At 39.2% G+C, this 16038-nt stretch overlaps 1 protein-coding gene across 1 annotated transcript in view; it reads left to right on the top strand.

The window, feature by feature from the left end:
• Positions 1-16038, top strand: part of kon (chondroitin sulfate proteoglycan 4-like protein) — a 107864-nt gene that overhangs the window by 85948 nt on the left and 5878 nt on the right. Inside the window, exons 14-23 of the mRNA XM_073075217.1 lie at positions 172-331; positions 1293-2498; positions 3079-3260; positions 4569-4722; positions 5704-6195; positions 6473-6668; positions 7960-8115; positions 8402-10257; positions 10478-10713; positions 11627-11777. Coding sequence (XP_072931318.1) covers positions 172-331; positions 1293-2498; positions 3079-3260; positions 4569-4722; positions 5704-6195; positions 6473-6668; positions 7960-8115; positions 8402-10257; positions 10478-10713; positions 11627-11777 — 4789 coding nt within the window. The remainder of the gene's footprint in view (positions 1-171; positions 332-1292; positions 2499-3078; positions 3261-4568; positions 4723-5703; positions 6196-6472; positions 6669-7959; positions 8116-8401; positions 10258-10477; positions 10714-11626; positions 11778-16038) is intronic.

Raw genomic sequence — 16038 nt, 5'->3', positions numbered from 1 at the left:
CGGGATCGCCGACGGAGTCCTCCAAGCGCGATGCCCCGATCGGGTTTTACCCTGGGGGAGCAATTTTCGCTCCTCCCACACCATCTGGTGTTTACGACGGGAAGCGACCACACATACCGTCGTCCTTCCCGGGGTTGTTTAAGTACGACGATGGTTTAAACTTTGTCATAGATACGATATCGTGAAGCCGCCCCAGTTCGGCGTGGTGGAGCGGCTGCGGGTCGTCGACGGCACGTGGCAGACCGTCGACTCGTTCACCAGCGAGATGGTCAACTTCGGACGCGTGCGGTACATGCATCTCCTCGGGAACCCGATACATGACGAGTTTAAGGTAATGTGAAATCTTCTTTTTGATGTAGTTTAAATTGGTTTCTGAACACATTTTAACTGAAAAAATGTGTAGTACAATTTTGCCAATTATTCTTGTTTATGAATTATTGCGTAATTGTATGTTTAGAAGTATTACACTTTCCAATATAGTCTTATACGTTCATAAAAGTTAGTTCAAAACTATAGTTAATTATGGCTTTGTATGAGAATGTATTAAAATATAATGTATTTTGGTTCTTTTCTTTACATTGTCATTTATCATTACTTCCCAGAAGTTAATCCGAAGAAGCGACACTGTCCGATCATATAAATACAGAATGTAATTGTTTTTTTCAAAATGATTCGATTCTTAGCTTGGATTTTTTTTTTTAAAAAACGAATGACGCGGTTATAATAAAATCAGCCTCGTAAGTTCTTTAAGAATTTTTGATAATCCTTATAGTTTCGGATTTCGCCATAAAGACTCATTTGAAAAATTCACCCTGTATTTTCCCACCCCAAAATATAGTAAAATTTATGTTCTCTGTTATTCGAATTGAGAGCTGTTAAACGAACATCCTGTTCAGGTAATGCTCAATTAGTTCGTAATTAATTAAGCAAAAATAGGCTTTTATATTTGGATTGTTAAATAAATTGTCCCCGATAAAATCCGGTGCTTATTTGCTTTGTAAACATTGATACTTACAAATTTCTAATAAATTCATTTCATTACAATAAGCAACGGTAAATTTAAGTGCCCTGTTAAGTCAACGTTGATTTTATTATCTGGTAGTAAACTTTTATATTCCCATTGAGTTTTTTTACTATATTGTTGACGTTTCAATACGGTTGATTAAATAGGATTCATATCTTTCATGGGTGTAACGTTACTCAATTTATAAAAATTACAAATGGTTTAAGTTGCTCGGTTAAAACAAACTTATTTATCAACCTAATTTTAACGACAAGTTATTTTTTTGCAGTTCAAAGCATCCGTAGGAACGATACGAACGAACACATTATACGATTTTCGATTGACTTTCATAAAACTTGAACTATATCAATCGATCAATGAAGAATTAGTTCTAAACAATACACGGGAAGCATTTATATCTGCAAAGCATCTGAGGTTCAGAACAAAGCCTATCGCACTGGCGAGCGAACGTATTCTGTATATGATAATGAAGCCTCCCAAGTACGGAATCCTGCATTTATCTTCTGGGAAACATCACTTGCAAATGCATAGTACGTTTACCCAACAACACGTTGACACAGACCAGCTCTGGTACAGACTGCATAGGCGGGCGTATTCTCACATACAAGACGAGTTCGCGTTCGTCGTGGGTGCGACCGAGTGCGAGAATATAACTGGCGTTATGACGATCAGACATATACCGGGAACGTCCACAACCGATCTGACCACCGGCCGAGTTCACACCACGCTGGAGAGACTGCAAGTCATGGAGGGGTCTCGCATGGCCATCCCGGCCACCCATCTCAACTTCCGTACGGACGTCGTTACCAACTTAGTGTTCAATATCACACATCTACCTAAGCACGGGAAAATCGAAGTCATAAATGATAATTTGAAAGTTATCAGAGACAACACGACGTATTTCATGCTACAAGAGCTTAACTCAGACCGAGTGTACTATGCTCATGATGATTCCGAAAGCAGACACGACTCCTTTCACTTCATGGCACTCAGCCCGGAGCCGGAAGATTTCCAATACGTTGGGGTATTTCATATTGATATCATACTAAAGAATGACAACAGTCCGGTTCGGGCGACTGAGAGAGTATTCCACATAGTGCATGGCGGGACCAGACTTATCACTGCGAGAGACCTCAGTTACACTGATGCGGATTTGGATACGAAGCCATCCGATATCATTTACACTGTACAACGCTTTACTAAGGATCCCCCCAATGGTGGTATATTTAGAGCCGACAATCCGTTAGAACAAATAGCTCAGTTCAGCCAAGACGATATAAATAAGAATCTGGTTCTGTTCAAGCATCAAGGAAAAGACTACGGAAAGATGGCGTTCTGGATATCGGACGGCTTGTTCGATGTAAACGGCGTTCTGGAGATTCAAGCATCGCCACCATTCATAAGAATGGTCCCTACGAATGGATCTATAGTGGAAAACGGAAAGTCAGTTGTAATAACCACGAAGGAAATGCAGGTAAACATATAATACTAAACGGCTAAATTAGTAATTTTGTAATATGCCAATTTAAAATAATTTAGTAAAGATAAGTTGGTATAAAATCTACTTGACATAGAAACTTACTGCACCAGCCAAGTGTGGATTGGGGCTTCACACATCCTTGAGAAGTTTCCTCATGTTTTCTCTTATCGTTAATTCATATTATAATTATTTTATTATTTTGAATAATATATGCATATAACAACTTCGGACCACTAGATCTTGAAGCCGAATTATTACAAACCACTAGGCTAGTGTTCAAGGTACATCGGAAATTAAAAATTAGTTTTTAAGTAATATTAATCAACATTTATTAAAACCAAAGAATTAGATGAACGAAACAAAACGCCTCGCTCGTGCGCTCGCGTGATTTGTGTTTGTATTTTATTTACCCATACTTATTTACTGAAATAATTTTATAAGACAACCTTATTTTTCCGCGGCACACCAACTAATGATCACGGTACACCAGTGTGCCGCAGTACATCTGCGGAACACTGCCTAGTGACTAGGCAGTCACAGTTTGTGGATACGCCTCATAATGTTCGTTCATCAGGTGGACACGAACATGAACTGTTTGGAAGAGGACATCCGCTACGAGATCACGTACGAGCCGAAGCACGGCTCCCTGGAGGTCGGCGAGGGGCAAGCGGGGTACATGTTCACGCAACTCGACATAGCGGCCGGACGAGTCTCCTACAAGCATCGGGAAACTAACACCGTCACTGATACGTTGAGGTAACTATACATATCTAATCCTATCTGGGGTTTATTACAGATGTTCATGGGCGGCAGTAACCACTTACCATCAGGTGGATTGTATGCTCGTCTGCTACTCCTATATTATAATATATATATATTATTAAGAGATACAGACCATATACCAATTCACACTGAAAGTAAAATAAAGTATGTAGTCTATGTGATAATGACTCTGAAACAAAAACGTCGACGTATATCCAACTAAATACATCATTTATAAACTACAGTCTTTGAAGTAGGTAAGGGAGAATAAAGCTCGACAAAAAGTGTTTACCGCTGTAAAAATTACACACTAAAGAAGAAATTGTGCTATAATCATTGTACTGGATTAAATCCCAAACACCACCACCAATAATCAAAATAGAGCTTGCATGAAAGTTTGATTTCAATGGCAGTACACACATTACACGGATTAAACATTAATCTCTTTATTCCGTTCAATTTCGCGCCGCGTATCACATGTTCGTCGGCCTGAGGCATTTATGTTTTGTAATAAATGTCGATAATTTTTTTAAAGTGAATATTACTAAAATATACGGTAAAACGCTTTTGACCTTCATGTCTTATCTTGGATTTGCTTTTGTCGTGGGTGGCATCAGACAGATGGTTAACGGTACACTCAGGTCTAGAGCAAAAATCTAAATACATTGTTGGATTTATACCCGACCAGACCTCTCACCTAGTACTCTACGCGGCACATTAGTATGGCTGCTATGCCACTTTAACCAGTACTTATGTTAGGAGATGTTATTTAAGGTTTCTCTTCGACACTTCGAAAATTGTATTAACTGTTTTTGCTTTAGATACAAAATAATTATACTTATTATTGTTATACTATCATTTATTTATTATCATGTTACTTACGCTAGGTGGCATATAATAGTTTTAAGTATGTGTTTTCTCTGTAAGTGAATTGTGAATATTCTTAAGAGAAAATAAAGTCTTTAACCATAAGGTGACGCATTTATTTTCGCAAAACTTTGTTGTTCAGTACAGATAAGTTTTTATGCAAAGGAGACAGAACTGATAGCATTCGACTTAGAATGGAACGCTTAGATAGGTGTATGTTTTGATTATCTATAATTTGTAAGATTACAAAATATATTGAAGATAGATTTAACACGTCACAATTGTAATGGTTTATTCAATTCCTACGCATTTAACAAAAGCGTACAGAATCTTAGACTCGTCATACAGATTCAGAATTTCATTAACAATTTAACAACTTACTGAAAAGTCTACTGGATATTTTGATGTTTCGACTATATAGAAACACTTTTACAGGTTCAAAGTCATGTGCCTAGAGGCATGGGGCGAAGGTGTGTATTCGATAAAGATTTTCCCGTCAAGCTACTGGGAGCCGTTACGAGTAAAAACCAACAAACCGTTGCTCGTCGAGGAATCTACCAGCGTCAACGTTACGAGGGCGATTTTAGAGGTCAGTTATTTTTTCACCACGCTGTTCCAATGCTGATTTACGGAGGGAGTTATAGTACGGTTTACCTGCAAATACCAGGGGCGCCAAAGATTTTCTATTTAGCCATTGTATATTAATCGTTTATGAATTTTGTCAACTACATATATTTATATTATCGATTATCGTGTAATCGCTTTTTAAGCATGTTCTTTATAATTGTAACATTTGAAGTAAAATATAAAAAAGAGAACGTTCATTTAAAGTGAATTGAATTTATGAAAACTTTTATAATTGTATAATTTATCGTCAAATAAATATAACCGCCGTCGAACTAGAGTGTAATATTTGCCACACAAACACACAATTTCACGCAAACGCAAACCCTGATGAAAAACAAACATTCGTTGGCCACACAAACATTTGCATCAACCAGGAAGCTCGAAATATGAACTTGTTTCAATAACGTTACTGTGTATTATTTAAAAACGTTTAAATTGAACGTAGAATGTAAAATTGATCAATTGTCTTTTTATTTATTTTTACTATATCGACAAACGAATATGGAATTGTAATTGATAATCATAATGTAAAATATAAATAACTGAAAACCGAGACCGACATCGAGACATCAAAGTGATAGGTTATGTGGAAATAATTATTATTTAAAATTATTAAATGTACAGTTCAACTAATTTTTATGATTGCCATTTAAGAGTTCAAAAAGTTCCGTTAAACATTATTATGTTAAAATGATTACACCATTTTTGATCTCGGTTAGTTACTAACTTGAAATTAAATATACAAACTTATACATATAGCTTAAAAATTTAATTATAATAGTTCAAAATAAGTTCATCATTATGTTTTTCCTAAAGCATTTTATAAATCGTGAGGTATAATAGGGTATTATTATAAGGAATTCAGTAATGTACAGCAAAAGGATGATTCATTAAATTTCCTACACATATAGACTGGTATTAATTAAACATTGTTATTTACTAGGTAATGCATCCACAAATAGAGGCAGCAAATATAGTGTACCAAGTAACGGATGGTCCTTATCATGGTTGGTTGGAAATCACTTCAGCGCCTGGCACTATTGAAGTGGAGAACTACGAGGAACCGATACACACGAGGGTATTTGATCAGTCCATTATAAACGCCAATCGTTTAATATACGTCCAATCTGGCATCAACCGAACCAAGGATCGGATTAAAATGGACGTTACCAACGGCATTGTATGGTTGCGTAGTGTTGAACTCGTAGTCATCATAATACCGGAACATTACTATGTAACAGCACACAATCTCACCGTTGACGAAGGCGGTGCTGTGAGCATCAAACCCGATCTATTCACAACGATTACCGAGTATTATAGGGGCAAGGTGGTCTCGTATCGGATATTGGAGAAACCACAATTCGGGAATATAGTGATGGACGAACAAGAGCTCGAGGTATTGCCCGTTTTGAAACTCAATTCCGGGAATATTCAGGTGAGCATTATTTATTCTTGCTGTTAAAAGATATATAAATCAAAAATGTTTAAAACATCTCATAAAATGACGTTAAAGATAATAAATATTTAACGTCATTTTATGAGACGTGTCTTAAACACACACATCTGTATGTTTGTGAGATGTGTTTTAAACATTTTTGATCTGTATAGATCTTTTATATTTCATATTATATTATATTTTTGATCTATACATCTTATAATTTATTAAATTAAAAGCGAACGTCACATATTAGTATTTTTTTAACTATTTGCAGTATGTGAACGACGGATCTGAAGAGACAGCTGACTCTTTTAAGCTAATAGGCGTTACGGAGGACGGTGAGAAGAGCGAGCCATTTTACGTGCAAATCGAAATAGTCCCGGTGAATGACGAGCCGCCCATAGTCGCCGCGAACACGGGCCTGTGTGTTTGGGAAGGTGGTGCGTTCTTGTTCACGAGGAATGAGTTATGTAAGTTTTTTTTTATATAATATAGGAGGAGCAGACGAGCTTGCAGTCCACCTGATGGTAAATGGCTACTGCCGCCCATGGACATCTGTAATCCACCCCAGATAGGAATGGATATTCCTACTTGAGATCGGCCACAGATTCGCCGCTAACCCTGAGGACTAAGCTGGGACGCCTCGGAAAAGTATGTCTTTCTACCACACCCCTCAAACCAGAACAAAGCAGCGCTTAACATCCTGTTATGAGACAGAAATAGATGTTCCACCACCACACCACAAAGGATTCTACCATCTTCAATGTTAAAGTTACCTTTCAAGGTTACAGGTGCAACTCTTTTTATGTTTTACTGATAGGCCCCGGTGATCTTCCTATACCTAAAAGCCCACCCTATACCTTAACCTACTTAGTTTTACTAGTTTTGACAATATTAGGTATTAGGGTACCTTTCCTTAAGAACTGTAAATTTCACTGTACGAAATTTCATTGAATCAAAATCAACAACTAATACTTTTAGTAAATTTGATGCACATCTTTAGCTTAGCTACCTTGCACCTATTTGTTGGCAAGGCATTCTAAAACGTCCAAATGTTTTTATGTCATGATCATCATATTATACTTTGTATAAATGCCATTTTTAATACGCGCTATGTAGCCGATACGAAAATCGCTGTAAGGCAATTCTCGGAATTATCAGGTATAACCCGAAGCTATGAATGCAGTCATTTTTTTGTAACATGTGAAGAACAAAACGCAAAATAAAATTGAATAAATATTACCTCCGGCTTTAATCGGCACCTCTTTAACGTAATACCTTGTGCAGCGATGATATTATATTTTCATGAAAATGAATTTACAAACAAGCATGCCGATAAGTGGCCATTTTTATGTATGAATTTTCGTAATTAACCACAAATACGATTGAGTGCTACTCGAGGTTGGCCACAGATGTGTTACTATCCCCTAAGGACTAACCCCTGTTATTATTAATCAATTCAATGTTTTGCCTACTAAAGATCGACATTTGACAATTTCTTAGATTAGATATTACACATTGTCAAAATTTGATCTTTTATAGGTAGAATCGGATTATCAATAACGGGCATAAGTTGTAAGGTTTCGTGCACGTTTCTCTTAAGTATACTCTTCAAAAGAAGAGTGTTCGACACTGTTGTGTTAAGGTAGCTATTATCGACGTTAATGCCACAGGAGTTGCACCGACAAGGGTTTATCCTTCAGTGTCGTATAAAAATTCTTCTGTAAATAAACCTATATGCAAATATTTATTTGTTCCTAGATGTAAATGACGTGGATACACCGCTTACCAACGTGACTATCCGCGTGGTGGATATAGTATCGGGCTATATAGCCATGGAGACGGATCTCGATACGCCGGTGTATCACTTCTCGCAGGCCAATATTGACCGCAAACAAGTATATTTCGTACATACTAGTAAGTTTCCGAATGTATAATAGATACTTGTTGTTTAAATAATTTAGAGACTTTCTATTCTACTAAAGGCTAATTTAAGTTTTTAACTAGATTCAGTCGTCTTGAAATTAAAATGTTTTTTTTTTTGTGATTTTATGTCATAATAATAAACGACAGACCTTTTTTTGTATTAATAGTTGTGTATAAAATCTTAAAAAAAATGATGGTCAAACAATGGATATGTAAAGCCAGCGTCATATTAGCTTATATGTATGCTTCTTATAAATAGATAAATTAATTGTTTCAGACGGAACAAAGGGAAAAATGATTTTCAATGTAACGGATGGAGCTCATGAGCTCTCTAAAATTACATTCCTGATAACAACAAAATCTGTATCATTGAAGTTAGTCCGAGTAAATAAGCTCAAAGTGTTCCCCCTCATGAGGGAACCATTAAACGGCTATTTCTTACTGTCAAGATGCTCGGATCCCGTAAGACCCATCTACTACAAAATCGACAGATCACCGTCGCTCGGTAGGCTCGTTATGTCAAATGGCGAAAATCACCATCGGTCAATAAAACAGTTCACTCAAGAAGACGTCAATAATTCTTTAGTGTACTACGAGCACACTCACCCAATCTCGGACTTGTATACGAATGATTCCTTCATATTCACGGTGGAAGCGGCTCTAGCTAAACCGGTCATGAATGAGGTTTTCCATATAGATATATCTGTGTCGTCGGGCGGTCTGTCAAAGTATGTATATGTCCCGGAAACTAAAGTGAAGGAAGGCGAGAAAATTCCGTTAAAAGTTAACGTTTCAAATGTAGTGTCATATTTAGAAACTCAGGCAGGCGTTCGTCAACCGCAAGTAGAGGGGCAGTGGACAGAGCCAGCGCACGGCGTGCTTAAACCCTCTATATCGTCCCTTACCCAATTGCAAATGGAAAGTGGGGTTGTGACCTATGAACACGATGGTACAGACACGTATGATGATAATATTAATATGTCATTATACTTATTACCTGATTATGTCCTACTCTGTAATGTCTCGATACCGATATACATCATACCAGTAAATGATCAACCATTCAGACTCATGACGGTCACCCCACAAATAAAAGTAGTGCAAGGCGAAAACTACACGATTAGTATACATGACTTACTAACACAGGACGCGGATACTGCTCCGGATGGCATACTGTACGATATAATAAGTGGACCAACACAGGGAAGAATACTAATGGTAGACAATCGCTCCAGAGATGAAGCCCAATCAGTAAATAAATTTACTCAGGACGATATAAACAATGGCAGAATAGTATACGAACACTCCGGTTTGTTGCAAACGGCAACGTTTTATTTCCGAGTTTGGGATGGAGAGTTCAAACCTACCTACACTGTTTTCACCATAGACGTGGTGCCGGTTATATTAAACGCGTCGTCGATGAGTCCGATTCACTTGCAACAAGGATCAAACGTAGCATCGGTGACGGCAGACCAAGTTTATATAGAAACCAACGCAAAAAAATCTAAAGTTTGGTACAACGTAACGCGACAACCGGGACACGGTATGATATATCTAGGCAGAAATCCTGTGGGATACTTCTGTCATCAAGATTTAACAGACAAACTTGTTATTTACATGCAGAATGATATGACCGTTGCCAATGATAGTTTTGAACTCATAGCGTACGTTCAAAGTACGAACACAACTCCGCCCTTTAATATTAAAGTTATCGTCCAACCTTTAATGAACCTAAACGATTTGACAGTGGATAGCGAAAAAACGAAGATAACAATATATCACTTAGATGCCAGTGAGCTTGCCAAGTTAACGGCTAGCAATCCAGTGTATACGATAATCCAGAAACCCAGTTACGGTTCTATAAAGAAAATAATAAGAACCTCTGGAGAGGCAACCAGCGCCAGGGAGAGAGAAATAGCATACTTCACTCACGAGGATATTAAAGCCGGTGTGATATATTTTGTGGCTAAAACGAAGCCGAAGGAACAAAGCGAAACGGAAGATAGTCTTCATTTCTTGCTCGCAGCCTCGATCTTCCAACCCGCGGCAGGCAGTATTAATATTTTGATTGGAGATCAGCTGAAGAAGAATTTGCCAGGGCCGAACGATCCTGAAGGACACGAGGGTATTCTAGTAAGTAAATAGTTTACACATATATAATTCACGCCAAAGATTATCACCCTTATGAAGGTTTGGCAAGGTGAACTTATGTTTTTAGATGATTAAATCTCAAGCAGCATATGGAGTTGCAAAAGTGCAATGATGATTAAAACAAACAGTATGATTACATTCTTAAAGATACTGTTATACTGTTGATCACTACACTTTTAAAGACAGCGTTTCATGCTTCCAGGTGGGGACCGGAACCTCGAAGTCGTATGTCGTGTACGTGTTAATTGCAGCGGGCGTATTGGTGACAATTATTTTGATTGTGGGCCTCTTGAAGTGCAGGCGATACATGATGCGCGATCAGAACGCACTAGTGAAGATACACGCACAGAACCAAGGAGCAGTGGCCCCTATCCCTCTACCTCGACCCCCAGACCACCTGATGCCATCGCCTACGCAAGGAACCCCGCCAATTAAACGGTAGTGTATTCGTCCAGTTTTAAATTATTACTTACAGACAAAATTAATGTTGCAGGCTAGTTGACCTCATCAAGTACTACATTCACTGTATAAATACAAAGGTAAGAAGGACGAAACGCAGAAATTAGTTACTTCGTGCTGGTGATAAAGGGTTATATCCTTATATTTATATATTGCAGGCGAATCAATTAAAAATTTGCTTTATAATTGCAGTGTTATACTGTGTTTGTTTTTGGTCTGAAGGATTGTGGTAGGAGATAAAATACCTGACTGGTTGAAAATAAAGCACTTAAAATTTGTCGCTTTAAAATTTAGGGCTCTCATACAAAAGCGATACCCTGCGGCGGCGGTCGTCAATGACAACTGGCGACCGCTGACTGTCGCCACCTGTCGTCACCGACCACAATCGTGATTTACCGTCAATCACTGACGACAGGTGGTAACAGCTGATGACCGTTGCTGACGGTCACAGACTTTCGCCGTCAAGCAGTTTAGGTTGCAGGGCGTGTCTAAAAATGAGGCATACATACATACCCTTTAAAAAAACGAGTTTGTGTCAATACAAACCATAAATAAGTATAGATATCTCACCACCTTGTAATTGAAAGAAGCCATTAAATGGCTTAAACGGCTGACAATTCTGTCAGCCATTCAATGGCCGCCATGTTGTAATTTGGTGGAACAAAGCCGATATGCGCAGTTAAGTGGTGTAAAAACACGAAATTGAAGAAAAAGTGCGGAGAAATATTGTTTTATTCGAAAGTGATCTAAAAATAGATTTTTTTAATGAAAATACATGACAGTGACAATTTCAATTGTCAAAACTGGTTACATTTTCTTGTTAGGCGTGAGTAATCTTTACTAATCTGTGCCACAAACCAATAGCAGTGAGTAATTCGTACGAATGTCGCAGATACGTGTCCTCGGAGCAGTCGGTGCACACGGGCGCGAGCACGCCGGTGCCGTCGGGCGGCAGCGTGGCGTGCAAGGTGACGCCGCTCGCGGACGCCGGCATGCCCGACCTGAACGCTCGCTACCCGTACGGCGCGGACGACCACACTGATGTGAGGGAAATTATATTTAATTAAATATTATTAAGAATATCGTCAGGAAATTATTTAAAAAACAACTTTTTATAAGCCGAGAACCCTAACATTCCTAATTAAATTAACAGATATACAATTTAACGCAAATGAGCAACAAAACTGGCAGAGTAACGTGTTTTGCAAAGATCGGAAAATAACTAGTCAGTAGACGATCTACAGTGCCCTTTTATACGCCCACTTTTAGTTAATACCCACATTTGACAATTAAATGTTTTTACTTTTGCATTCGCTCCCAACAATATATTTATGTTGTATAGGCCAGACGTCGGCATTGTCCCTGTAGTTCCGGGACCAGAATAGGGCTACGGTATCCCCTGCCTGTCGTAAGAGGCGACTAAAAGGGGGCTTCCGGGGTTTCGGGCGGCAAGAGTGGGAGTTCGAACCGCCCGGCCAGCGGCCCCGGGAAGGACTGCGGTATGTGTGGTCGCATACCGCCGTACGCACCAGATGATGTGGCGAGCGCCAAGCTCACCTGGGCGGAGACCGACGGGGCAACGCGCTAAGAGGACCAGTTGCGTTCCTTTGGAGATCCCGGAGCCCTCTACGCAGCGCCGAGGACGGCCACAGGGGGCCCACACAATTTTACAATTTTACACATATTTACAATTTACAAAATGACAAAGTTTTTAAGGAGCCACAAAATTATTTCTCGCTAACAATAAATAGTAGTTGCATAAATTAAAATTTTTAACACAAAAAAAAAGATATTGGTATTATTAAATAATCACTTTTTATTTCAGCTAAAAATTTAAACAATCTGGAGGCACGGCAGTGCCTCCGCAAGTCCAACAAAAAAAAAATAACATTTTCTTACAATAACTTGTACTTCAATAAAAAACAATTGAGCAAACAATTTCAATGATCAACAAAGCCATGGCTTTGCATGGTTATTCAAATAGACAATTTAAACTTTAGTAAACAATGTAACTTAAATATATAATATAATCATATTTGCGCATGTAACTAAAGAGCTGCAGCTTCACATCGAAAGAGCCGCATTCGGCTGGCGAGCCGCAGGTTGCCGACCCCTGGTATAGGCCTACGGTGGCACTTACAAATTGTCCGTTACGATATTTTCTCTTAACTACTACCGGATCGGAGTGGTTTCATATGTACGAATTACGATCTACACCGGAAAGAATTTTCGAGTTATATTTGATTTCTGTGTAATTTCTATTTTACACGCTTTTTATTAGCTTCACCTGTATGTTTGTATGTTTGTTTGTATGTTTGTAACCGACTTCTTTGGGCGCGATTTTGACCCACTTTTTACGGCCAGATTTCGTTCAAACTTTGTAGATTTATTTCACAATTATACTATTTACTGTTCCTTAATTGATTCCTAGATTCATTTAGATTTTCTACTTTTTAGTTAATTTTATCATAAAAGCGTGTTTTTTAGTTTTTTGAACTATATTTATTATCTATAACATTTATTTATTGCAACTTGCTACAATAATTTACAGGACCTACTTGTTTAATGTGTAAATATGTATGTGTGTAAATACGAGTGGATATGTTTCCTAAAGTTAACTTCCAGTGAGGTGGTTTATTTACACTACACGTACACATCCATTACCGAGAACGCTCTTTGACTTTATGTAAGTAACATTTCCATGTATTCAATTCCAGTATATTCGAACAGAGTAAGCTGTAACCAATAAAAACATCGCAACGCGATTTCGACAGATTGGACCCGACCGTATTTTAAATGAAATTTATTTTACACTTTTGATAGACATAAGGGATCTACCTACCTGTCATGTTTTAACGAATCACATAAAGAACTTTAACAAGTCACAGGGTTTTAAAAAACCTGATCTCTAACTTTTCGAAATTTATGTTTTTAGGGACGTTTTTTTTTATTAGTGGATAGCACGCATTTGGCTACGCTAGTCTGGAAGTACCCTTTTCTCTCTTCATTTGAAGACTCCTAGATTATATTTATCGGAAAACACAGAAGCCGGTAGGGCATTCCACTCCTTGGCGGTTCGTATTAGAAATGACGTAATAAAACGTTTCGTCCGAACCAGAGGAAGGTCGATTTGGCGTGCGTCTAGGCGAAAGAAGATAGAAGGGGGCTGGGGGAACTAGATCGTGTACCTGTCGTACATCGGATTCATTTTGGGGAGTGTGGGGAGTGTCCCCAAAATGAATCCGATAGAAGGCAGCTAGGCGAGCCACCCGCTGACAGTGTTGCAGGTTTGGAGCCTGGTCTTAACAAGCGACTCATCCCCAATAAGTCTTTTGGCCCGTTACTCAATCGAATCAAGTGCGTCTAAGTGATGCTTAGCTGTACCATCCCATAGGTGACAGCAGTACTCCATACAAGAATGGATTTGCGCCTGGTTCAGCGTATTAAAAACCGGATTAAAAGGTATCCGTTTGTTGGTGAAAAGACATGTTTGAGTCTTGAGGAAGCGTTAAAGACGGCTCTATTCGCCACACCCCATCCGGTAAAGAATTTAAGGGTTTCATTTACTCGTTGGACCATGGCCTCCCTTTGCAATTGGATCAGACCTTTGCTAGCTTGGGCAGTAGATGTGTAACATTCCACGACAGTGAAATTATCTGCATTATCTGCATAACCTAGAAGATTCAGGAGGTCATTAATGTGCAGAAGAAATAGGGTCGCGGAGAGAATAGACGCTTGAGGTCCACCGGCATTTATTGCCAACTCTTCGGGAGAGCGTTTGTTCAATACTACTCGGATAAAAAGTGACCGATCGCTTAAAAAGTTGGCAATCCACCTGCAGAGGTTTTTGCAAATCCCGTATGCGGGAAGTTTACTTAGGAGTCCGTTATGCCAGACCCTGTCTAAAGGCCTTGGATATATCAGAGACACAGCTAGTGATTTGCCATCCTTTTCGATTGTCTGTCCCCATGTAGTTGTGGCATAAATAAAGTCTCCTGTAGAACGATTCTTTCGAAAACCATACTGTTGGTCACGGAGGAGGTCATTAATCTCGAGGTACGATAACAGCGTGGTATTAAGAACATGTTCCATTACCTTAGACAGTAAGGTGGTAACAGCAATCGGACGGTTGTTATTAGGATCGTTACGGCTACCTTTTTTAAGAATAGAATGTACATGAGCGAGGTTCCACGATTCGGGGGCTAGGCCAGTATTTAAGCGTATTTCCTTAAACAACCGTGTAAGGATGGGAGACAACACAGGAGCGTAGTTTTTTTTAGAACAATAGCTGGGATACCGTCAGAACCACTAGCTTTATTCACGTTAGGTGACCGTAATGCCCGAAGTACTTCCGGGTTGTGTATGTTTTACGCTGGGCATACTACAATTTACTTTACGTTTCACCACGCCATCACGCCGTTTTAGTCAAAGCCTGGATTTCAAATATACATATTGTAGGTACTCGTATACGCTCGAGGAATTACCGATATTCGAGTAATATTACAGCTGCAGTTGGAACTAATAATTTTAGTTAAGAAATTATAAATGCGATTGTGAGGTTTCTTTATTTGTTTGTTTGCTAATATCGACATTTGATTGCCTTAACTACATAACTGATAGTCATGAAATTTTGTACATAGGATATCAGGGATTCAGAAAAGTACACTGGTTATTGTCCGCGCGAAACTTCTAGTCCGCTATGAAGTTGTTGCGCGCAGGTGTAGCCAGAGAGTCAATCCGGTCGAACACAACTAAAAGCATATAATCCGTAGCAACAGTAAGGGCACACTACCGCAGCTATGTACCCGTGGGCGAGAGCGGCCAGAGGAGGGTGCCAGGGGAGTCCCGCGCTGGCTTCGACCCACTGATATGTATAATTTGCTGTTGCGACGCGGCTCGTTTCTATATTCAGAGCAGACTAGAAGTTTGGCGCGGACTCTACCTCGTACCCCGAATAAAGCGCTGTTTCCTTAGGGTAGATAAATGCGTCTGACCGCAAGCAAGGCCACGGTTAAACGCTAGTTTGAAGGTGGTAGAACCCTTTGTGGTTCGACTCCGGCGGAACCACCGCCACATCTTTTTCTGGCTCATAACAGCACGTTAAGCGCTGCTGTGTTCTGGTTTGAAGGGTGTGGTAAGGGAGACATACTTTTCCGAGGCGTTCCAGCTTAGTCCTCAGGGGTAGACGAGCGTCTCAGGTAGGAATATCTAATCCTTTCTGGGGTTGATTACAGATGTCCAAGGGCGGCAGTAGCGTAAGCTAGACTATCGGATGGACTGCATACTCGTCTCCTACTCCTATGT

Source organism: Epargyreus clarus, unplaced genomic scaffold (assembly GCF_041222505.1).
Source record: "Epargyreus clarus isolate Ecla_fem2 unplaced genomic scaffold, WU_Ecla_fem_2.2 ptg000007l, whole genome shotgun sequence".
NCBI classification, from domain to species: domain Eukaryota; kingdom Metazoa; phylum Arthropoda; class Insecta; order Lepidoptera; family Hesperiidae; genus Epargyreus; species Epargyreus clarus.
Note: the sequence above shows the minus strand (reverse complement) of the source record. Positions and strands in the feature narration are given on the sequence as shown.